Source organism: Sminthopsis crassicaudata, chromosome 6 (genome assembly GCF_048593235.1).
Source record: "Sminthopsis crassicaudata isolate SCR6 chromosome 6, ASM4859323v1, whole genome shotgun sequence".
Taxonomy (NCBI): domain Eukaryota; kingdom Metazoa; phylum Chordata; class Mammalia; order Dasyuromorphia; family Dasyuridae; genus Sminthopsis; species Sminthopsis crassicaudata.
Genome location: NC_133622.1, coordinates 80683990 through 80710674, shown reverse-complemented (window position 1 = coordinate 80710674; position 26685 = coordinate 80683990). Strand labels below are relative to the sequence as shown.

Sequence of the window (26685 nt, the reverse complement as noted above, 5' to 3'; positions counted from 1 at the left end):
ATACCCCTAGGGACTCTATGAATGCAATGCATTATCAAATTATTCATGGGCTTTAAACTGAGAACCATTTCTGGTGTGTTTTCCTTGATTTACATGGATTAAAATATGCTGAAAGGGAAGAGCATTGCTTCTGTGCAATAACTTAAATTTCACACTGCAACTATATCTCTGACTAGTCACTATAATAACAGCTGTAAGAATTTATCAAAACTAAGCCAGAATGCTGAAGGAAGTATTAATTCCAAACTCTCTTCCTGGGACACATCACCATATTTGTGGACTGAAATTCTTGTTTTTCTTTTTCAAAAGAAGTAAAATGTGAATTCTCTCCTATCTCTTCTCTATCATATAGACTAAAATCAGGTAAACATTACTCATTTTTGTCTTTGGCACTCATCAGACATGAAAAATATGTAATGGGACTTAATTTCTTTAAGGACCAAATAAAAGAGGGGTGAATTTAATCCTACTGAGAAAAAGTTTCCATCTTGTTTTTTTCTTTCTATTTTAAATGCCATGCCTGTATGGACAAACAAAATTGGCCTGACTTTAATTCAATAAAATTATTTTTAAAACTATATAAACCTTCATAAGTCAAAACAATGTATTAGTTTCAAAAAATAAACTCTTCTTGTTTCACTGATGATGCTAGCTAAATTTAAACTTGAATTACAAATGAAAATTACTGGAAACATATTAGTTATGCTAATGATTCAGCATATTGTATACAAATAGTAGTTTATTAAAGGTATATTTTCTATCCAAAAATAAAAAGATAAGGAAAAAATAAAAAGGATCAAATAATATTTATTTGTTACTTATGAAATTTAACCTAATAGTCTTCATCAGCTTAAAAGTCAATTACACTTTACATGAAACTTGGCTGAAATTTTCATCTGCAATGAAATGCAATATAGTTATTTCTTGCAATGCACATGAATTTTCAAAATCAGCATATCAGAACTCTTAGTTGCTATAAAACAGGGTTAAAGGGACCCAAGGATACCCAGGCATTACTGTGCATATTTAAGACCCCATTTTGCAACTCTGCAGAACTAAAAAATCCTAGAGACAAAGTAAACCAAGGGGACAGGATGGCTGCAGATCTCCAGAAAAAAAAATAATCAATCGCCTTCTGTCAGCACAATTAAGAAATTATTGCTAATTCAAGCAAATTCAACAGTGCTACCACAAGGGCAATTAAGAGTAATGAGACACAAAAGCTACACTTTACAAGTATACAAATCCACAAACACACTCATTCAAAATTAGTACTGACTTTACATTAAAATTATTCTAATAAAAGGGAGCAGGAAAAAAGGAAAACAATGTGAGCTCAAGATTCAGGGAACATTTTTTTTGCCTAGCTTTATCTCTAATTAGATAGGAGTGTTTGGAAAGTCATCTAACATTTCCCAGCTTAAGTTTCTTTATCAATAAAATTAAGTAGCAGGTGATCATGAAAAATCACATTGCTTCTAAAATTCTATGATTTCAAAAATGTAAAGATGTGTTTCCATTATTAAAAGCAAAAATTAGATAGTTAAAAGCACTCTACTTATTTATATATTTGAAAATCTGAATTCTGACCTATTGCTTAAGAATTATAAGACCAAGCTCAAATCACCTAACATCTGAAAGCCTTGGTTTCCCCAACTGTCAATGAAAAAACAACAAAACAGTTTTATTTCTACTTCACAGGTATTACAAATTATAAAACATGAATCAAATTAAATAATCTATATAAGAGTGGTATGAAAACATCCAACATAAGGTATAATTACTGTTTCTACCCATTTTATACATGTTCCTCCCCCAGGCAACTTTCTTAGGATTGTAAATTCCAAAATCACCAGGAGTTTCCTTAATATGATTTTGCAACTCAAATGAAATCATAAGCCAGATCAAAGCAAAGAGACACATATGAAAATATAAAATATTTCAGATAATATTGAGGTCTCAAGATAAATTTTAAGTTAAAGGGAAAAAAAGGAAAGATAGGAACTTTAGTACAATTTGGAAACGTAAAATGCATTTTAAGTAATTCCCAAGTTAAAAAGAATTCACACTTGTAAAATAAATCCAATCCCACAAGTTCAAAAAACCCAATGATACAAGTACAAGATAATGCCTAGCCTCTAGATGGAAAAAGTCTATTCAGAAAAGGAATTTGTCAGAAAATTATTTGGTAGTGTTAATAAACTGCAGACTCAATATAGTCAAGAGTCTTAACATGGCAGTCAAAAGAAAAAAAAAAGAAAAGAAAAGAAAAACTAATGAGACCTTGCACTTTGTTTGGAGAAGCACAGCTTCCAGCAAAAGGAAAGAACAAGAACTGTAATACTCTGTCCTGGTCAGATCACATGTCCTGGAGTTATAGGTTCAATCTGTATACCAAAAATAAAGTAAAGAAGAAGAATTCTGAAAATGTAAAGATCTAGAGAAGGCAGGGAAGTAGGGAAGACCTACGTCAGTCCTCCTGAAGTGACTCTACATAAAGATGAGGATAAGCATTATTTCTGGGCTTTATCCAGGTACAAAGCATTTGTCTATGGTGAGATCTGGCCTTGCATCCTACCAACTATGCATTATGCCTACCACACCTTGATGATATTATGCCTACCACACCCTTGATGAAGACCAAGCAAATACAAAATGATAATGCAAAGTCTATCTTCTAATACTTTATTTGAAGGAAAAAAAAAATCATGTGAAAAAATTATAATAAGAAAATAAGTCATTACCAATATTTTTAGTTGGTGAAGATTATAATACAGGTGTTGAATCTTGAATCTTTAGGTAAAAATAATATCAAAAGAAAAAGCTACGTGGATTCCATGTTAAGAAAGAGACAAGTAAAGAGAGAGGAGATGGAGAGAAGGGGTGGGATAAAAGTGAGTGTGTGTGTGATGTGTGTGTGTCGTGTGTGTGTGTGTGTGGTGTTTGTGTTTATGGAAAAGTACTTGTCAAAACAAAAGAGAAATGTAAAAACAGAAATACAAAGTACATATTACTTAAAATGAGAGATACTGCACCACCTAATATAGAAAGCAGACCAAATGAAGAGGGATATAGCAAAAAAGAAAAAGAATTGCATGAGTATATCAAAGAAAGCCAGATAGACTAGTACATTAAGAGAGGAAAAATATGGACACAACCTTAATCTATAAAGTTCTAAAACCATATAAAGTTCATTTGTATCTTAAGTAAAATAGCATTATTGTAGGGCCTTTTTAATGCAAGAGAGGAATAACTGACTCTAAACCTCAAGCTATCATCCAATGTATCTTCCTTATTTAAAGTACTTTAAGAGTAACAAACCATAAATTAGAAATTGTGAATCACTGAAGCTCATTTGACACTCGCACTGCCTCAATTGTATTCATCATCAGTTATAATGATTAATAACCATATAAGAACTGGAAAATGGAGAGCATGGGTTACTTGGTTTTCTGCTGTTTAAAAGATCTTAGGAGCTGTTTTAGTACAGAGAGGAGGGAAGCAGGAAATGAATCACATTTTGCTTTTTCAAAGGATTGAGGGTTAATAAGGAATGTTGAAATAGCAAGGTTTTGCAACTAAAAAGATATGCCTTCCCCCCGCCAGATGTTTTCTTGCTTTGGGTTGATGTCATTTGATCAATTTTACTACATGTATTTCCTAAGTTTATTTCCTGTGACTAACAATTTGAGTGATTCTCAAGACATCTTATCTCTGAAACCTTCTATACCCTTTGAAGATGTGCTTCCAGATTTTACTGGGATCTACATTTTTCTCCTTAAACTGATATTCCAAAAGCTTAGATCTGCCCATGTTATTGCCACATTCCTCAAGCTATTAATTTGAGTATCAAATAAGAAGTCTATTGTCCAGCATTTAAAGCCCTTGACAACCTGACATCAACCAAGGCTGGTTATACACCCTCTACAATACAGTTCAAATAGCCTTTGCATTAGTCCTTCCAGAAAACATTGTCTTCTCCATCTTCATGACTTTGCCCAGGCTCTATTTCATGTCCATTTTTTTCTCCTCATCTCAGCCTCTTAGAATAAGCTCAAACTCCACATTATATTTGAAGCCTTTGCTGATCCACTTGGCTGTTAATTTTTCCTCTTTCTTAAAATGCTCTTGGATGTATTGTGAGTATATTTTAGATAGCCTTATGTGAGTACACATACTCTTTGCTAATCAAAGGCAAAATTATTTGTGGAAAGGGTCTGCTGCATTCTTGTATTTGGACACCTATTTGGACACCCAGGCATATAGTAGATATTGTATAAATGCTCAATATTCAATGCTTAATGGCTTTCATAATAAGACAATTCTAACAATGGTTCATTTTCCAAACTAATTTCAAAGTCACTTTCATATCCCTGATTACATTTGATTCTAACAATCACCATGGAAAGAAGGGAAGGAGGGAGGACAAAGAAAGAAGAAAGATAAAAGGGGGAAGGAAGACTGGGAGAAAAGACATTGTCATTGCCCTTTATAACCGGAGATCTCATAAGACTCAAAGAGATCCAAAGTCACAAGAAAAAATTGTCGAATTAAAAGTGATGTTTTCTAGCTCCAATAACAGTGCTCTTTCCATGACATTATGTGATCTTCTAGAAAAGATCACAAATCTAGAAGTAGTGAAATTGGTTCAGCAGAGATAACATAGAGCTTTATTACTCTATTCTACAAAATGAGGAGAAAATCTATGGATGTGGACATGCAACATGGTCCACTGATATCTATGTAACATTTCTTAGAAAGAAATTTTTCCCAAACAGGTGGAAAGAGTTCTCCAATGTAAACTATGTGGAAATATATGGATAGGAGTTTCAGGAGTAAAGCATGATGGGTTGCCAGCTGTACCATTGGAGAGAATATGTCAATGCTAAAATCATATATCAAAAATTGTGATACCACATCATATTTCTTTTTTCCCCAATTATGTTTTGTAACAGCAATAATACTCAGCAAATATCTACTCACTTTTTTCAACTTTTGTTCCAATAATATCAATTTCATGTAATTTCTTTAGAATTTTAGAACACTCAGAATAAAACCAAATATTTTGATGATATATTCCCTTTAGAATTTATCATGAATTTTAAAGTATTTCCTCTGTGGCTATCTGTAGTAATAATAAATGCTAATATGGCTTTCTGCTCCTACAAGGATACTATAGGACAAACTGTGAATGCTCTAGGGATACAAAATAATTTTAAATACAAAAAAGACAAATTTACTGCTATTCTTCTCCATCCTCCCAAAATTAGAAAATTCACTCTCTAAACCAAATATGAACCATTTTTATTATTCCCCTTAACAACTTTGTGGGGTAAGCGCACACCTAATTAGGGTAAATTTCAAGAATTGTACCTTTCTCTCCAAATTAAACAAATAATTTTTTTAAAATTATCCTAAAGTCTTATCACTTCTCTTCCAATAAAGTCCAGGTTTCCTTAGAAATTATTAGCAGAGAGAATAGTGTTCTAAGTGAATGTGTCCATAAACCTTCCAATAAGATTATAGAATTTTAAAGCCGGCAAAGACATTACAGATCATTTAATCTAACCTCCTCATTGTACAGTGAATCTTGTCTTCAGAACAAGAAAAGTCAAATATTCATTCCAGTCCATAACACCAAAAATCTCAAATAAAATGACTTGCCTACATCACAGGGTTGGTCATCAGCAACTATAAGAATAAAAATGTAGCTCTCTCCTAATTCCCTGATTGATGCTTGCCAGACTACACTGTACTACTTGTAGAATAAATCCTCTGTAAGTGGACTGTTTTCTGGCTTATTCCTTCATTAGGGGATGCCCTATAATTTCCTCTACTTGATGACATTCTCCCTCATTACTGTCATTAGATTCAACTCCCCTTGGTTCTCCTTGGGATAGCAAATCCCTGTATTTAACTTGTCCCATTTAAAAGATCAAATATAAGAAGTAAGACTACAGGCTAAAACCCCATTATTTTACTCTAAAAAAGGATTGACAAGCAGCCCTGAATAAACAAAAAACTTTTTTAAAATGTATTGGTTTTATATTGACAAGCTTATTTGAAATATGTTTGGTATTATAAAGCTTTTAAAATTAATTGACTATAAAATAAATTAATATCACACTGTACTCATTCCTTGTCATCCTATATTTAGATCCAGGCTTCCTAAATGAGGGGACTAACTACCACAAAATGATTTGTAGATAGATTTCAAGAGATCTGTGAAGTTAGATGAGGAAAAAATAAAAACTGCACCTACAAAGATTCTTTTGTAATCCTATGTAATTTATGTAATTAATAATAAATTAAATTATGCAACTTTTCTCAGAAACAATACCTAGGAACCTAAAAATCAGCAATATCTAAAAACAGAGTGGAACACCTAAAAACTTGTAGGTCCTCCAATCAGTAGAAGTCTCCAAAGCTAGGGAAAAAGTCTTAAGAAGGGATTCTTATTCAAATACAAGCTATACCAGATGGTTTTTGGTGTCCCACCAAGACCAATTCTGTGGAAATCATGTTCAATGGACACTATTTTATTTCTCCCCTATGTACCTTATTGAATTTATTCATATTTTCATATGAAACATCCCAGCGTGAATCACTAAATGTGATAACCATAACTAGAAAGCCATTTCTGTCACCAAAGTGAGACTTAGACTAAAAATTCAGACTGGAACTCATATTGAGCAAAGCAGAGAAGAAAGTAGCTCCAAAGGTTAAAGGTTAATTCAGTTTCTATCTTTTTCTCTGGTCTCTTAGAAAGTATTATATTAAATATTAAATATTCAAATATTGAAAAAATTCAATAAATATTATTTGAGTGGATGCAGTCCAACACCTCCATAACTAACATCTGCATTTCCAAATAATAACTGAATGATAACAATATCACAAGTAAAAAAAGTATCTTATATTATCCTGTAATGGACATTTCCTTAGACTTAAGAAATGGGAGTAACCCTTTTCTAAGTGTTTGAAAGTAAGAATGTAGACTGAGGCAATCCATTCAAGAATTCTGAAACAACTAATAGAATAATAATAAAGTATTTTCACTGCTCCCAAAATATCATTGGATAGAAGAAAGAGAAGTTAAAATGTAATGGTGTAGCAGAAGAAACTAACTCAAAACATGAAAATGTGTTTGTGCTCTTTGATTATTACAAATATCTGTCAACAAGATTGTACATCATGAAGATGAATTTCTGGGATATTGAACAATTCTTTTTCATTCATGAATTTAAAAAAGATACATAAAACTCAAAAGTAATACTTAAGATAGCTCTGGAATTCAGAAAGACTGCTGGCCATTTAAATCACCTAAAACATAGTATAATTTTTGCTTCTATTTTTAAAATCACTTTAGAAACTTTATAATTTTCTAAATGACTCATTCTACACAAATAACTATCAAGTATTTATTAAGCACCTATTGTTCCCCAGGCACTGTGCTACACTGTAAAGACTAAAAAGCAAAAATGAAACATTCTATACCTTCAACAGTATTTTTAGCTACATATCACCCTTATTTTCAATCAAAACTCATCCTAATAGAAAACCAGTATGTGCTTCTGTATTTGTATGATGATACCTGGGAAATAATTTTTGAAATAAGGGAAAGGCTGCTACTATATTGGGTAGCTGTAAAAGGAATTTATAAAGGCTTAAAACAAAAGATAAGCTCAGAAGATGAGAAGCTGTGCCTGAGTCTGAAATTGCCTATGGTAGGCAGTAATCTCATCTAGAAGAATACAAATGAAATAATGAAGTATGCATGAAGAGATGGGAGAGATGGATAGCAGAGAAAGGGAAAAGAATAAAACAAAAACTACAGAGCAGAGGACAAAAGAAAACCCACAAGAAAGTAAAAAAGAACATGAGTAGCTTTAACAAAAGATATATTACTTTATATCGGCTTTCTTGAAATGGAAATTTATTTTTTCATATTTTGAATCCTCTCCTATGTTTTGCTGCATACATAGCATTTTTTCTGTTCTTTTTCCCCTTTATCTCTATGTCTTTTTTTCTTTTTCTATTTTGTATTTAAGTTTAAATAAGTAAATTTTAAGTTAAAGAAAATAACCACTGATTGATGTCCACAAAAACAATTAAAATATAGCAAAGACATAATGGTTTTCTCTATTTTTTCCCAACCTATTAAGGAAACAATATAATTTTGTTGTTTATTTTTTCTTAGTCTTAGACATAATAGGTATTTTAAATAGTAACTGAATGAATAAATACGTGAATACAAGGCATTGTGGAATTATATATTGTATTTACTACTAAAAATACATGAGTGTCAATGCATAATGTATGATTTTCTAGAGTCCTTCAGCTTCTTACTTCTGTAGAATTTAAAAAAAACTCAACTAAAACTAATTCACTGTTTAAAAAGCATTTATGTTACCTCATTATAAGCAACTAAAATAAAATATTTGGGTTTTTGCAAAAATACCTTTTCCCCTGGAGTCACAGAAATTCTCCATATACAGTGAGTATAGGAAGGATAGCCATTTGGAAATCCCGGAGAAGAAAAGTTGCCAGTAGACTCCTGAAGTGTTTCTCCACATGCTGAAAGAAATAAGATGAGGTAAATGAAGACTATTCCATATGCCCCAGGAGGAGAGCAGAAGTGCCTTCTTTCTGGTATTCTGTCAGATTTTTAATTCAATTCAATAGCATTATAGACACATTCTTTGGTATTGAGAATTTTAAGAAATATTTTTAAAAATAATTTCCTTTGTAAAATCATTTTCATTTATATTTTATATTTCCTATTACTACAATTTCCATACATAAATATACTGAGTAATTGTTAAAGTTCTTCTCTAATTCTAATCCTTCATTTTGGTACCCTTGATACAGAGATACCCAAGAGAAGGTGTATTGGGTATGCCAATGGAACCAAATCTCCAACAATCCTATCAAGAAAGTCTGTAAGGTTGTAAATATAGGCTCAGTAATTTATTATTTGTTTTCCAAGAATTAGCTTTGGTCAACTCAGAGAACTTTATCATTTGAATGTTGGCTCTATGAGGATGAAATTTAGGAACAATTCATGACTTGACAAAAATTCAAAATGTTTCCGAGGCCCAATTGTTACTTTTGTCATTCTACAATGGCAATATCAAATTGTGAGAAGTGGATCAATAAAGGCTAAGGCATGGAAGGATTGTAATATGGTTTGGTAAAGAAAATCATCCAAATGAGAGAATCTAGATTCATTGAAGTATCAAAGTCTTATTGCTATACAGGTGAAAACCATAAAGCAGGACTATAGCATTAAAATGTTATTTTCATAAAGGCTTTGTTCATGAAAACACTTTAAAATCATTCCACAAACTGTTCAAATAGGATCAACATTTTTCAATTCAGTCCATGGATCTATCTACTCTCCTGTACTTACTTTTATGCCCATAGATCACAGGATCAAAGTAATAGCTTCACTTTATACATATGCTGCACTAAGATGAAGAGGCAGTGTGACAGAACAGATAGAGAATTAGTTTCAGTATCAGGAACCTGTTTATGTCCCAACTCAAATACCTGTTTATGGTATTACCTTGAACAAATCACTTAACATCTCGGTATCCTAGATACCTTTTTAAAACTATTCATTGGAAACCAGAGATCTACTATTCAAACTCTGATGAAATCACACGTATGATTTTTTTAAAGAATAAATTTACTGTTTTCACATCAATTATTTTATTTGTATTAACAACTTTGTGAAAAAGTGTTATTCATCCATTTATACTCTAATATTCATTCTCTCCCCTCCCTCAGCCCAATTAATATCTTTCCCTGTGATGAGAAGAACTATTTGGAGGCTAAAAACTATATACTACTTGATAGAACTTTGTCATCACTGACTTCAGTAACTGACAATGGACATTCAACAGTTAAGACCAAGGAAGTATTCAATTGTTCCAGCTGAATGGAGTGTCAGAAGTATTCTTCTCTGTAGACTTTACTCATCCCTGTTCGCCAAGCTGCACTACCCTATGTCAAGGCTTCTTCTTGAGTGGAAAACCAACTCCAGGACCTTGGGCTCTCCCATTAACACATGCACTGGCTCGGTGTTCTCAGCTACTACATAGTCATGTCACCCTGTGGTCACACTCCATTGTATTAATAGTGTGATATGCCAGTCTCAAAGAGCTAGTGAAATGTTAGGCACAGCATCTTTATGCACATACCTTGATGTGACCATATATACTATGCTCATATTTGGAAAATGCACAAGCAAGCTGTAGAGAAACTGTCTTAAAATTAAATAAAAGTAAAGATCACAGTCTGATGCCAAGAGCTGTATAATGTGTACTCAACCAATCAGTGACTGGTAGATAGGGTCATACTACCTTTATTGTGATAGCCAAGTGTGGGAAATGGCAACCACATCATCCTTCAAAACTATGTCCTTTTAGCTACTGGGCAATCTACCAACTCCATCCCTTCTTAACCTGGCATTTGTGCCCTCAAGAACAATAACTAAAATTAACCCTTAGTCAAATCAGCTATGCATATATCATTAGGAACATTCTGCCCCAAATTTCTAAACACCCCCCTGGCTACAAAAGGTATCTCATACATGGCAGACTTTCTACTATAGGGAAATGACTGTGAGTAAAATTTCACTTTCTTTCTTTTCATTTTGGATTGGACCACATGAGTTATATACGATGAATAGACATATCTAGATAATGATCAAAATCTCAGATAATTATGTTATCTCCCCTAAAATTCACCCATTTTTGCATGTTCCTATTATTACTCCCCACAGTCACTCATCTTTTCATTATAGCATTAGCTACTAACTTTATTCCTCATCCTAATCCACATACATTGCCAAGTCTTGTTGACTATTTCAGTCACATTTCAATTATCTGTGCCACTTTCTCTATTCACATATCACCTTTCTAGTTCAGAGCCTCATCACCTCTACCCTGAGCTAAATAAATATTTAAATTGGGTTCTCTCCCCATTCTAGACTCTTCCCTACAAAGCTGGCAAAAATATATTATTAAATGGAATGATGTGACTACAATGCTCAACAAACTCCAGTGACTCCCTGCTGCCTCTAGCATCAAGTATTATTTCATCCTTATTTTAAACTTTTAAAATTTTCTATTTAATATATAATGTACATTACAACTACATGATTATATAATTATGTAATGTTATGTGAAATTATATATTATAGTTATGAACATCCTAGATAGATGTAGATATTTAGAGATATATCTATGTATTATCTATATCTAAATCTATATACTTTGTCTTAAAAAAAGCAAACAGGAACATACTAAGAGTTCATGAGTAAAAATTTTTCCCTGAGAGGAATACACAATCAGAAGAGTTTGGAGACAACTACTACTACAAATCAAGCAGAAAATATTGAGTGATAATCTTGAAAGCATCGTAGATATCCTGTATTGGATATTTCCTTGGAATTAATAGATAGAAATAATCTTTTCTAAGTGTTAAATTATCAGCATAAAATGAGGCAATCTATTCAGGAAGTCTGTCCTAACTCCTGAAATAAGAGTAAATTGTTTTCACTGTTCTCAAAATGTGACCAGGTAGAAGATTCAGAAGTTAAAGCATAGCTGTCTGTGTGGAGCGGGGGGGGGGGGGGGGGGGGGGGGGGGGAGAGAAAGAATAACTGAAAACATAAAAATTTCCTTCTAGTACTGTCAACAAGATTATACATCATGAAAATGCTTTTTTCTGGGACATGGTCCCCATCCTTCAGTGTCTCTCAGTTTTAATGTTTCACTTTTTAAAAATGAAGAACACTCAGAATAGTTGAGCTTCCCTAAAGTCACACAACTAATAAGTGGCAGGGTCCATTCTAAACTACTGCATAGTGTAAAATGCACTGTTTTGGAAATTGAGAGTCCTGGGTCCTAGTAAACAACTGTGAAATCTTAGCTGTGGCACTAACTAGCATGTTATTGTTTGTCCTTTTTTATGAAGAGTACCATGACAGGGAGATGCTGCTATGACATGCAGGTGAACTGCATTTAAGTGAGGGAGGGCTGTGTAAAGTTATCTGCCCTACTTTTCCCACCAGAGCCATCTGGGTCCAATGGCAAAATATAGATCAGTATGAATGGAGATGACCCAGAATGAAATTACGTACCCTCTCTGAACCTCAGTTTCTTCATTTGTAAAATGAAGAATTTGGAATAAATAAACTCTTAAAGCAAAAGTATCATAGATAGAGCTCATAACACTCCTCTAAGTGTGAAGGAATGTGATTAAAATGCATTTGGGGAATGCTTAACTAAATGAATTAAAATACACTTAAATACAGATAACACTGATATGTACTTTTCTTAGTCAATGTATGGCCCGAAGGGATTCATATATATGGTTGGGTGGCCATGTTTCTATTTAATTTTGATAATATTGTCTTAAATTATTATCTGTATCTCCTCTACGACCCCCTTTTTCTTCATTCTTTGAGTTCTTTCTGTTCTCCTGATTGATGGATTCCTTGTCAGTAGGTGATAAACATCTATTAAGTATATGTTAGACACTATGCTAAGCATTTGGGATAAAAAAAGACAGGCCCTGCTCCTACAAACCAAACAGAGGATCTGGTTGACTGGAAATGCCAAAAATGGGGTCTTTCAGAATCATTTCATTGTCAACAAAAGTCCAGCTGTATTTCACTTCACTCCTGACTCTTTGGCTATCTTTCCCTCCCTCATCCTTTCTTCTCCATCACCCTTCTCTCTAGTTCTGAAACCATAAGACTTAATCAACTATGCTTCTGTTCTTACATCTCTGTAATTTTCTGGGACAAAATACCCTTTTCTGGCTAGAGCACTTCTTTGTATATTGTCTCTCCTATTAGAATATAAACATCCCTGATTATAGGGGCATATATTTTTGTATTTGTACCCCTAGTCTTACCTTGGCACATACTAAGCATTTAGAAGCTTTTTCATCCATTCACTGAAAAGGAATGAGGTAATGAACAATATTTCTAAAGCCCTTGTCAATTATAAAAAGTCTATGGCTTTGTATATAACCAACAAATGAAGCAAAATTTAATAAATATTTAAGAAAAATACATCAAAATATCACCAAACATGAAATCCCTACTCCTGACACAAATAGGTTTCAAAAACTCACAAAACAACTAAGAATATTTTAAGATTCACAAATATAGATACTTCAAAAGTCTGCATATTAGAGATTTCTATTTTTCAGAAATTTCCTGCCAATCATATAACTGATTGAGGCATGCCCTAATAATTCGTTCCTCTCTAAAGCTGTCCAGGTTCTTGTCAGCATTGCGATTAGAGAACAATTTTTTCCTGTAATTTCAGTAACTGCATCTCCATGGCTGTCTGGTTTGAGTGATGGATGATCCCAGAACTTTGTAAAAAATCCTCAATAGACAATTCCAGATGGACCTCGTTTAAGCAAGAGGTATGGTCTGAGCCCAGCTTAATTGGATTGCTGACCTCTAAACTCTCTTGAATATCAACTCTCATCATCGTCATCATCAAGTAGGACCTTCACTTGTCACTAAGTCATCTTTTTGACCTTCATTGTTGTGGGTATTTTTTTTAATCTGCTGACTTTGCAAGTGTTATTTGGAAGAGGAAAATATAAGACTGCTTCCCTGACAATGTAATCAAAGCTGCAATGTTTTCAAATTACATAGCTACAGCTCCCAGCAGGTGAATCCTCCTTGTCTCATCAAAGCCTCAATGAATTATAAATGATCTCAAAAATTTTGAGTTAAAAAGAAAAAGGAGATGACACTGAAAATATAAAGAACAAGGGTAGAGGTATCCTACCTTTGAATTGTGCTCAGTGTAATCATAACTGGATGAAAAATATTAACTACATAAATATTAACTATAATATGGGAAGAAAATAAATATTGATTCTGATTAGCAGAACATTTGCAGAATTAGATAGAAGATACTTAAGGTCATAGCAACACAATTCTGAAGCTCATCACATTACCAAAAAGCCTTTAAAACTCTGAAGATATTTGGTAAATATTAAATAACAGTAATTCTTGGAGAATTAGGGAATGGTTAAAGTCTTTTTTATGAAAACAATGTGGTTCTAAACAGGAAATATGTCTTCTCTTATTGTCTCTACTTTTAATGCTAAATAACAATTTGGAGATGAGTGCGGATCAGTAAAAACACTCCAGCTATAATTAACAGGAGTCTAAAAATAAACTCTGTAATGATCAAGAACTTCCATCAAACCACAGAGAATGGACCGGATTTCCCCAAAGCTGAATTCTTTGAAATTAAGGCAAATTGGTCTCTTGGTCTCAGAAGAAAAAAAGCAATACTGATTAGGAAAACAAAATTTAAATAAACTTTGTAGAAACAGTAATTTTTAAAAATGCATTTTAAAAACCTTATATTTATTAGGATGAATGTACATAGAAAGTCATGAGTATGCATTATATATACATACATATTGTGTATATATAGATATATGAATATACACACAAATTATTCCTAGAAAATTTTTAAATCCCAGGTTCAGGCTGCTGACAACTAACACTTTTAAAGAGTGCTTTATTAACAAGTACCATGGGAATACAAACTAGTTTTAATAAGGAACTAAGAAAAACAACTCTTATGGTAAACTTACTATGACTATACACAGAGACACATGGTAAACATGTTTCCAAAGGCAAAAATCATCAATCCTTGTTTATTTTGTGGGTAATTTGAGTCACACTTTAAATCCTTAGCTAGTTTTCTCTAAATCTTAAGAAACTCCCAAGTCACAATGATCATCATGGCCTTGGAAATACAAACACCCTTTGACATTAGCCTGATGAAAACAGAATTAGCATGCTAATACTGTTGTAACTAACTATATGAAGTGGAAAAATTGACATATGTGGAGCCATAGAACCTTAATTCAAATTGTAACTTTCCCACTTAACAGTTTAAGTATGGACAAGTCACTTAACCTTTCAAGCCTTCCCTTTCTCAACCTTTGGAATAAAATGGTTGGTGAAAACAATAATATGAAATAAAACAGTGAAAAACTTCAGAAGTCTAATGAATTTACTGACTCGTAATAATTTTAGAAGACTGATGAATAGCAGGCTTCTCAGCTTCCAAAAGAGAGGTGATAGTTTAGAGGTACAGAATGAAAAATACATATATATATACCAAGAAATTTCATAAGAAAAAGCCTGAGGTAGGTGGAGGGGAAGGAGCAAAGATCTGCTGTAGAAGGTGGAATCTGAAATGTCTTAAAGAAATGCAGAAAAGCAAAGAATCAAAGGCAAGGAGGGAGTAAATTCTGGGCATGCAGGACAGTCATAGCAAAGACACAGTCATGAGATGTAAGAGCATCAAGAATGCCAGAGTTGCCATATAATTGTATGCACAGAACAGAGTAAACTAAAAGAAAATTGCAAAATGAGGAACCAAGTCATTAGGGCTCAAATACCAGACAATTCTTTTCAAAGAACAGAGACACTACAGAAAAATAATTTGAATGAATTGTCTCATTATTTTCACTTAATTTCTAAGTTCCCCCAAGTGCCCCTGAAATTTCTGACATTCAATTCAATGGGTATAATATTACAATGTGCAAGTTAATATGTCATGGATTGAAACCATAAAAATAAATGTAAAAAAGACCTGGACTGCAAGATGCTATCCTAATATAGGATAGAGGTACATATTCACAATTGTCTATAAAATAAAGTATTAAAGAATCTATCAGGCAAAATCTTATGAAAACTTTAGGGGAAGAGACCTACATTTGAGCTAAATAGTCAGAGAAGGGTCATAAGATTGAGGGCTAAAAGAACATCAAAGGCCAATTAATCCATTCTCCTGCTTTTACAGATAAAACCTAGCAAGAGCAAAGAATTTGCCCATGATCACATATCAACTTAAGCAGCAGTGATATTATTTTAAATTATCCAAATCCAACATTCTTTCCAAAGTACCATGCTCTCTCCCAAGACTTCATGAAAGATACCAAATTCAGGGCCTAAATGAAGGGAGAGATTTTTGAAAAACAAAAATAGGATAATGGTATGATGACAAACATTTAACAATTGGCTCTTTAGGGAAAAATTGTCTTCAAGTTTAATTTGCATCACTTATATTTTCTCCATCTTTCTCTTATATATAAATAATCAACAAATCAATAAAGCAAGCCCTGATTTGTAATATTTGCCAATTTCAGAGAGGTAAATGTTGACATGATGAAGTTAACAAGTGATTCTTGGAAGTCGCATCAAGCTGGCCTTAGTACATACCTGAAATAAAGTATAAATGAGAAGAGAGGAAGTGGAAAATCCATGCCAAACATAACTGATAATATCAGAAAAGAGAAAGAGAAAGAAGAGCATGGGAAGAATAAGGAGACTAGGGTAGGCCATTTTATTTGGAATTTAGAACACAAGAAGCAGAGATAGTGAGAAATATTGACAAAAGATAAGGTTGAGTCAGGCTGTGATGTTACCTGAATGTCAGGATCAATAACTTACTTAGAATACAGATAGGGACTATAATAGACATATTCTTCTCTCTGCAAGGTACCATTTATGGAAAATAGTACCAAGTACCACCTCTCTTTAAACTAAAGACTTTACTTCATATTTCATCTGAAAAATTAAGACCATTATTCAGGAGTTCCAACTCATTTCTATGCCTCAGCAGTCTTTATTCTCTCCTATTTTGGGGTCTTGAAATAGAGTACATATAGTCTTTTTGCCTTGTGCTGTTGTTCCCAACACTTCCTCACAATTTTCTTTAATAAATTAAATCACCATTAATTCCTTCTCTCATTATGATCTTCAATTTCTCTGTCTAGCATCTTCTTCCAACCTACTCTAAATACATTCCCAGATCTCATCATTCACTTGACCCAATAACATCACTTCCATAATTATTTTTTCTCTGCAAATATCTTTTTTTTAAATAAACTATCCTATACCTGACTCCATTTCTTCATCAATTTGTAACTCACTCTGTAACTCCTCCCAGTATGACTACTTATCTTTCCATTCAACTGAAACTTCTCTTTCAAAGATTACAAAAAATCCACTAACTACTCTAACTTTCCCATTTTAGAGATACAGAAATGGCTAAGATCAAAGAGATACTAGGTGACAAACCCAGGACATGCTCTAACTCCAAAACCAGTATTTTATAGAGTAAACCACATTAAGGAAGCTAAAGTTGGAAGGGATCTCAGGTTCAATAATTTGCACAAAACTAGGAACAAAGTAAATATCAGAATAGTGATATGAATCCAAATTCTCTTTTTCCAGAATTAGGGATCTTTTCTCTGTACAATGTGACCTTCACTTTGCCTCTTTCTCATCCCTTTTTTTTTCTTTATCCCTCTATAGTTTTGACTGTTAACCATTCTTTCTCTCCTAGACCATTTGTCTTTCACAAAGTTTTGAGACTTCTTTCTTCTGAGTTCAACGAATCATTCCAAAATAGCATAATTAAGCAAAAGATCAAAGAAAGAAAAGTTCCTAAATATAATAAAATAAACATCATATCTCTTTTACTTAGTCACAAAGAATTGTAAACAAATTAAGTACCCACTGATTGTGGAATGGCTAAACAAATTTTGGTATATTAATATAATGAAATATTAGTACTCATAATAAATAAGAAATATGAAAGCATCAGAGAAGCATCATAAAAAGACATGAACTAATACAATGTCAAGGATTAAGAAGCAACAGGACAATTTACAAAACAAATTAATGGACATAAGCCCCCAAAAAACCCAACTGAATGCTGTGGAAAAATAATGACCAAACCAAGTTCTTCAGAAGAGGTAAGAAAATGCCTCCCTCTCTTTTCATTGTGATGTCTACAGAAGTAGGATATTGTGCATGCTTTCAAGGATAATGAATTGATTAGTTTCTTTTTTTTTTCTTTTTTTTAGATTGTCTTTTAAGGAATGGCAAATTTGGGAAATATATTTGGAAATGAATATGTAAAACAAAATATATAAATAGAACAAATTTCAAATTTAGAATTACTTAAAATACATCTACTTTGAATCAATAAAGGACAATCTATAGCTTGCATAATGTTTCCTAGTGGAATTTCTTAGGCAATTGATATACCAGTGGTATTATTATCATGCATTCATTGTCAATGACAAAATCAATTTTATTTTACAAGGTTTTATATGAATAAAATTATCATTTTTGATACTTTATTAATAAAAAGTAAGAGAGAAATTGGCTCTGGATTACCATTGGATGTCACACAATGTAGCTAAAATTTAAGATAAAAAATAGTAGTACTACTTGAGAAATTCATTGGAGATAGAAATCCAAGAAAGGAGATAGTACCAAAGTCCATGGCCGTATATGTTCAATCACAAATCCACAATACATAGTAATAAGCTAGGTGAACTAGAAAACATTGTGTAAAGAGATAAATTTAATCCCAAGATTATGTTGGAGAAAAGATAAAGATAAAAGAATGGATAAATCAGAAAACCAGGTTAGATCAGACTATAATGATTTAAGAGGAATTAAAGACAGAATTACTCAATTCTTATTTTGTCTTTACTATAGCTAGCAAGAAGAATAATATTTGGACTTGAAAATACAAAATAAATAAATTAGAGAAAAATCTTGTTTTTCAACGAGTTTCAATTATTAAGTCAAGATAAATTAAGTACAAAGTTGCTAAAAATGACTCTTGGATGATTCCACATCCATTTCAATAATCTGTGAAAGCTCATGAAAAATAAGTTAGTAGAGAATAAAGAAAATAAATATTCTAAATTTCAGAAAAAAAAAGAAAAGCAAACAGACTCTAAACAACATGCTAGAGAATCTGACTGGTATTTAAAGAATAATCTTAACATCATTTTATGCATACATTAGCAAACATGTTCAAATGCCAAGGTGAACAGTCAATGTGGATTGAATAAGTCATAAAAGACCATTTCCTTTTTTTAATCAAGTTATTAAACTTGTAGATAAAATAAATTGGTATAAACTTCAATGTGTAAAATGAAAGCAAACTACATATAATTTACTTAGATGTTTATTTAAAAAGTTTGACAAAGTATATTATATTATCTTTGAGGAAAAAATTAAGAAATATAAACAGGATGATTAGGCCTACAATGAGTTCTGTCTGGAACTGGCTGAATTATCAAACCCAAAGAGTAGTTACTAAGTTAATGGCTAATTGAAAGGAAGGAGGTCTCCTGTGAAGCCTTTCAAGGTTATATGCGTAGACCCCAGTCATGAAGAATGTGTATAAATTTCAGAGATAAAAGGAAAAATAACTTGATCATTAAATTTCAATGTGACGCAAAGCTGGAAAGGATAGCTAACATTTTGGATAATTGTTAGAATTCTTATAGCTTAGAACATTAAATAAAATCTAATCAGGATTGAATGTAATTAAAATTGGTTTGATTTTTTTAGACAAACTTCATAAATACATAACGGAGGAGGTATGGTTAAAAGCAATTTGTTAGATAAAGATTTTAGTAGATTGAACAATCAATATAAACAATAGTGTGATAATAGCAATAAACACATAAAAATAATTTTAGGTGGAACTAATATATGCAAAATGTACAGTTCTTGTTAGATAATAATCCTGTTACACTTTCATAGTCAGACTTAGTATTATACGTACTTCTAGGAGGCGCAATTTAGAAAAGACATTGATTAGATGCTAGTCATCCAAAAGGAGATCCAATGAATTTGATAAAGTGCCTCAAAATCCTGCCAGATAATAACTAGTTTAAGGAACTGCAAAATGTTAGCTCATAGAAGAGAAGACAGATGAGGGGTATAATAACAGTCAAAATACCTTAAGGATCTTCATGTCAAAGAATTAAATTTGTTCTGCTGACTCTAATGCCCTTGTGTTCTTATGTATATAGGGAAGAATTTGGAAGAGAAGTTTGAAATTAGAGGGAAATTAATACTTGATTTTAAGGAAAATTTCCTGACACTCACTGGCATGCAAAAGTTTTATGTACGGTCTCAAGAGCTAATAGGTTTCCTCTTTCAGAAGGTTGTATGTTATAGAACTGTTTCTTTTTTCCATATTGATTGAACCAGATTAGAGGTCTAACTAGTTCTCAGAGTTCTGTCATTTTGTGATTCTCTTCTCAAGGAGACTGGGAACAAGAATAGTTGTTATATATTTTGGTGATTTAAAAAAACCCATTAAAGAAAGCTAAGGAAAGTCTAGAATTACCTTAGGCAATAATACATACACATATGCACACACATGCATACACATACATACAAAGACTACATAGATATAAAATAAAAATAAAGTTATACCCCTTGTTTGTTAAAATAGGAATGAAGATTTTTCTAATGTCAAAAAGAAACATGGATATTCAATTCAGTGGTTTAATAGTTCCTAGTTTAAACTTCTGCCCAAGAGAATGCATAGGATGTCTTTTGTATTCAGCAATAACCAAATTATTCATGATCAGAGTTTGGAATACTTTGCCATAAACTAGGTTCTATAGTTTATATAGAAATATATCTGCTAGGAGATATATTTACAACAACTTAGTGACATTAAAAATCCATTTCATTAAATTTTATAGGCAAATATAACAATATTTATCTATGGTTAAAAAAACAACTATTTTTGCAAGTATCATTTCACTCCCTTGTTAAATATTAACACAGCTGTCATCTTCTCTGAAGTTATTGTTCTATTAATTTTGTAACGATGCATAAAAAAATGTCTGGTGGGCAACTGAAAACTCTAAGGACTATTCTATGAGAACTGTTTACCTACTTAAGAAAACAAACTATTTGCAAATATTTCTAGATTATATATTTAGGTTCAGTCAAACACTGGCTAAGTAACTTTGAACAAGTCGTAACTGTTCTTCTCCATCTCCTCCCCCCTATTCTTCCCAAGCTCTCTCAAGAATGGGACTTAGTCTGACATAAGCTACTCACCATAACCTTTCCATTGCCCTTTAGGTGATCTTCAACTTAAATTCTTTGGACATTGTATGTTTCATGACTCATTGCTAAATAACACTAGATTAATATTGGTCTTAAAAATACATATTTGAGCCTCTATTTCAGGAACAATTTGGAACGTTCTAAAAAAATAATCTTCAAATTGTAATTTTCTCAAAAGCATTCCGGATTATCTTCTCACTTAATTCTGGTTCTAGATATCTTGGCTTTATTTTAATTTCCATTGTCCACACAACTATCTGTAACTAGCTATTTAGCTATAAGTGTATATGCATATATGTACTTATGTATATTGACAGATTGGTTATCTAACCAAATGCATAATATAATCTAGAAAAAAATCCTTTATGCATTCTTTTTGTTTTTTGTTTTTTTTTTTTCATGAGGAATTGGGTCATAGTCTTTTTTAATATTTTCAATGATTTCATTTAAATACCCTGAAATATTCTAGGACTTGATACCCCAATATAATGTTATTTTCAATTAAGGGCTCCCTTGAAGATCTGACAATTTCTAGAGAATTCCTCTATGATTTTTATGTTATGATGACTCCCTGGACAGCAATATAGACCTCTGTAAAAACAAATCTCCTTATATGCTTTGTTTGGTAAGACTAATCATAGGGAGTTAGGCCCAGAGTTGCCTCTTTTGCTATATCTTTCAAGGAATCTTATATAAATATGATATATGCATGGAAGATATTTTGATGCAATAACTTGTAAGAAAATTATCAAGGCTTTGTTTCACTTTACTAAATCAAAGGCATTTTTGTAGCCAATATGCAATAAAACAAAGGGATGTATTCTGTGTATCTTTCCTATTTATTTGATGGCCATAATTATGCTTTTAGTCATGAGAATTGACCTTTATTCTCTCTTTGCTACTATATATATATGTGACCAAGTCTCACTGATTCTATCCCCACAACAGCTTTCACATGTAACTTATTCTCTCCATTTAAACAGCTATTCCTCTAATTCAGGCCATTGTTAGCCTTTCCTGGACAATTTCAAAATCCTCCTAATTGATCTAACAGCTTCATCTGTCCCCTCTTGAATTTATTTTCCACAGAACTGTCAATTGATATTTCTAAAGAACAGATTTGATTACATCATTCCACATGCTTGAGTGAGATATTAGAATGAGCCTTTAAAATAATAAAACACATATTCCTCTGTTGGGTAAAGTTTCTCACAATTAGACTTTTGTCTCTCTTCTCCAATTTAATTACTCCTTTCCACTAGTTTTAGGTTCAAGCAAATACCAGTTTCTCAGAGAGGAAATCCCATCTTTCTTCATGGTTTTGCCTTGGTTGTTTCAGTTGCTCCCCAGGACTAGAATACTTTCCTGCTTCCTTTACATCTACCTCTTAGGATTCAAAGCCTCAGCTCTTCTCATTATCTAAAATCGACACTTACACTCCATACTTGCTAAACATTCCTTCTTCTGAAATTATTTTGTACTTACTTTACCACATATTTTCATATTTTTATCAATTCTCAAATCAATTCTCAAAATCCCTATCATATCCAACCCCAGTCTAAGATCAGCTTTTTGAGATATAGGTGGATAATACAGTGGATAGAGCACAAAACTTAGAATAAGGAAACATTACTTCTAACCTTTCTCAGTCACTAGCTGATCGACCCTGAACAAATCACTTAAAGCATCCATTTTCCTCAGTAAAATAAGGGCAAAGATAGTATCTATCTCATGGAGTTGTAAGGAGCAAATTAATTAATATATTTAAAAGTGCTTTGCAAATATTTTGTTCAGTCATTTTAAGTTATGGTTGATTTTTTGTGAATCCATTTGGGGTTTTCCTAGAAAAGGTACTGGAGTTAGTTCTTTATCCAGCTCATTTTACAGATGAGGAAACAGACAAATGGGCTTAAATGATTTGCAGGAATCACATAGCTAGTGTCTGAGCCAGATTTGAACTCAGGAAGAGGAGTCTTTATGACTCCATGAACTGTACCACCTAGTTTTAAAAGTTGACTTTCAAATGATTGTTGAATGAATGAATATTTAATGCATCTATAGATTCACCCAGGGAAGGTGAGATTGGATAAGTTAAGAGCTACATCACTGGCAGGAAATATCTCTAGGGATTAAAATCACATTTCCTTCAATAAATTACATTTATATTTATATTTTTTTTAGTTTGTATTTGTACTATTTCAATTGATTCTCAAAGACTCCTCCAAATAAAATATGAAATGAAATCTATTCACTTTGATCTTCTCCTACATTAGGAAAGAGTAGCCTAAAAAAGTCTCTGATTAAACCTTCCTAGTTTTCCAGGTGGAATAGAATGGGAGTAAAAATCAGGTGGTTATTAAAAAAAAAGAATTAAAGAAGCTAATTGTAGATAAAAACTGTAGAAATAAATAAAGAAACAGAAAGGAAGGCTTGAAAACAACTAGATAAAAATAAGAAGAAAATTTTAAAAATTACAAATTAAAAGAGGAAAAGTAAAGGTAAGAATAAAAATGAAAAATAACTTGACAAAGATGTAAGAAAAATGCAGCATTACTACAAAAAAGAATGATAAGAATGAAATTTAGGAAGATACATTTATCTCTATTCTATTCACAAGTGAATATATATATATGTATACATATATATGTAGATATATACATATATATGTGTATGTATGTCCTTTATGAATAGAGAAAAGATAAACCACTATCTTTTACTTCCTAATAATGGCTCATGTCAATTCTTTAAATTTGTTTTTGTAATATTTCAAATAATCTCCAAACACTCCCCAAAATAAAATATGCAATAGAAATCTACTATTTTATTACTTTGTTCCTAACTCAAGAAAGACTACTCTAAAAAGAAATGTCTCATTAAATCTTCCTAGTTGCCCAGTTGGAATATAATGGGAATAAAAATTAAGTGATTAAAAAAGAAAGAATATGTCCTGTTCAACAACCCAGTAACTAGTATTATGTAATAGCAATTAGAAATATGAATGTAAAATACAAAAAGAAAGTAAATAGAAAAATGAATAAATGAAAAGCATTTATTAAATGCTTAATAGGTTTAAAATGTGTCATAGCAAAACAGAATTAGGTTAATAAAATGGAAAAAGAGTAGTAACTGATGCCTTTCAAGTCCAAAACAGAACAACAGAAGAATTTTCATGACTGAAAATGAGCACAAGATTTCCTTGTTGGATACACTGGTCTTGTTTAACAAAACAGTAACAATTATTATGCTACAGCAACTTAATCTTCTGGAAACCCTGAATGACATCTGGAAGGAATGAAGGAAGGGCGGGAAGGAAGAAGGAAAGAAGGGAAGAAAGGAAGGAGAGAGGGAAGGGAGAGAAGAAAGGACAGAGAAAAAAGATGTTGGAAGGAAGGAAGGAAGGAAGGAAGGAAGGAAGGAAGGAAGGAAGGAAGGAAGGAAGGAAGGAAGGAAGGAAGGAAGGAAGGAAGGAAGGAAGGAAGGAAGGAAGGAAGGAAGGAAGGAAGGAAGGGAGGGGGGAAGGAAGGATTTATTAGGTGCTTACTAGGTACCAGGCACTGTGGTAAGTGCTTTATAAATATGATTTCATTTAATCCTCACTACAGCTCTGTACAGTAGGTGCTATTATTACCTCCGTTAAATAAATGTAGGGTAGACAGCGTCTCAGGGTCACACACTGAAAAGCAACTACCGTGTTTCCCCGATAATAAGACACTGTCTTATTATTTTTTTGGGACTAAAAAACACCAGAGGGCTTATTTTCAGGGGAGGGCTTATTTTAATGAACATTGACAGCAATTTTAATAAACAGGTAAATGTGAACAAAAATTTTTTTACCTTTATTCAATAATGATCATGTCATCTTCTTCAACAACATCGTCATAAGTATCCATACCCTGAATTCCAGCCTGGATGTCTTGCGCCAGCAAGCAAATCACCAGGGAAGAAGAGGATGACGCGCTCACTGCTGCAGCTCTGATTGGATGCAGCTCGGAGCGCGACGTGCGTTTCACCCGGGAGGGGAGGGCGGCGCTGCTTACTGAAGGTACCGCTACGCAGCATATAGCGCAGGGGATCACCATGATGACCGTTTTCATAGTAAGTTCGATAGGGCTTATTTTCGGGGGAGGGCTTATTTTAGCGGAATATTAAAGAGTATGTGGGTGTCTTATTTTCAGGATAGGTCTTATTATCGGGGAAACACGGTATGACTGGATTTGATTTCACATTTTCCTGATTTCAGGCCTAACAATACACTATTTTTACATTTCTGATCCACAGTAATTTGACTCACTGAAGGATTCAATGGAAAGGTCAAGATTTGTGATGCCGTCACAATTTGATCATAAATATTTGTTGAATTCATTATTGACACATTAACCTGATATATAAAATGTTGTCCATTTAAATTGTGAGAAGACTAACGCTTGTTCTTCTTGTTTATTACTAGCTTCATTCTAGATCTGCCCTTTTGGACTTAAGACTTCATTTATCATAAGCCATAAATAACACAACCTATTACTATCAAAGTATACACGAGATAAGCACATACTTAGAAGATTATACATAGCATGTTGCTATGAAAAAGTAAATGACGTAGGGTTCAGACTACAAGATTATATAAAACAAAGACTGAAGAAAGAAGTAGAAAATAACCTTTCACATACTTGAGTCATCAACTCTTAAAAATCACAGAGAAAAGTAACAAATTCTTAGGGAATTGGTTTTATTTTCTTACATAATAGTTCACTCAAACCCTCCATTTAACAACAAAATAAAACTGTCATTAATCTTGTCATTCATCTAACTAGATAATTCTCTCACAGGCAGATATCTTGATTTTTATGTTCTCAGGTATTTCTTTTACATTTCCCCACTGATAGGCACAGTGTTTGGTAGTTATAGGTGAAGGTGTAACTCTGGTCCCTGGCTTTAGCCCACAGCTATTTTTGCCTTTTAAAGCTGATCAAAATTCAATAAAAATCTCATGACACAGGACCCAATGGGATATGTTATTTCCTTCCTTATGTAGAAGGGCATTTCATTTGCCCTCTTTCTACAAGTATCTATTGTTCTATTTGGCATTAGAGATATTTCTAGTTATTTCTTTATGTGTAATTCCCACTATCAGTCTGTAAGCTTCATGGAAGCAGAAACTATGCCTTACTAATCTTAGTCTCACTTCAGCACCTAGCAAAGGTTTCCATAAATAGTAGGTGTATGATAAACATCAGAATGCAATTGCAAATGTATCTAAAAATAGAGATTATGTCATTACACATTAAATTTTATTTTAGTAATACAATGTAAATTCAGTCTTTTAAGGTGAATAGTTATGCAGGTGAATAGTTGGTAGACTGTATAATAGGATAATATATGGCTACTACTTTTCTAATCTAACACCTGATCTTGGATGCTACATTTTCTTTATTGTGGCCTATGATGTATTTTTTTCAGCTAAGTTGGTGTCCCACAATAGAAAAGTATTTCATCATACAAATTAAGATAACTCTGAGATATCACTACATACCTATCAGCTTGGCTAAAATGACAGGGAAAAATAATGCAGAATGTGGGAGGGAATGTGGGAAAACAGGGACACTGATACATTTTGGTGGAATTGTGAATACATCCAGCCATTCTGGAGAACGATTTAGAACTATGCTCAAAAAGTTATCAAACTGTGAATACCCTTTGATCCAGCAGTGTTACTA

At 32.6% G+C, this 26685-nt stretch overlaps 1 protein-coding gene across 1 annotated transcript in view; it reads right to left on the bottom strand.

The window, feature by feature from the left end:
- The window catches only part of TLL1 (tolloid like 1), a 142634-nt gene that overhangs the window by 86570 nt on the left and 29379 nt on the right, over positions 1-26685 (bottom strand). Inside the window, 1 exon segment of the mRNA XM_074276715.1 lies at positions 8462-8577. Coding sequence (XP_074132816.1) covers positions 8462-8577 — 116 coding nt within the window.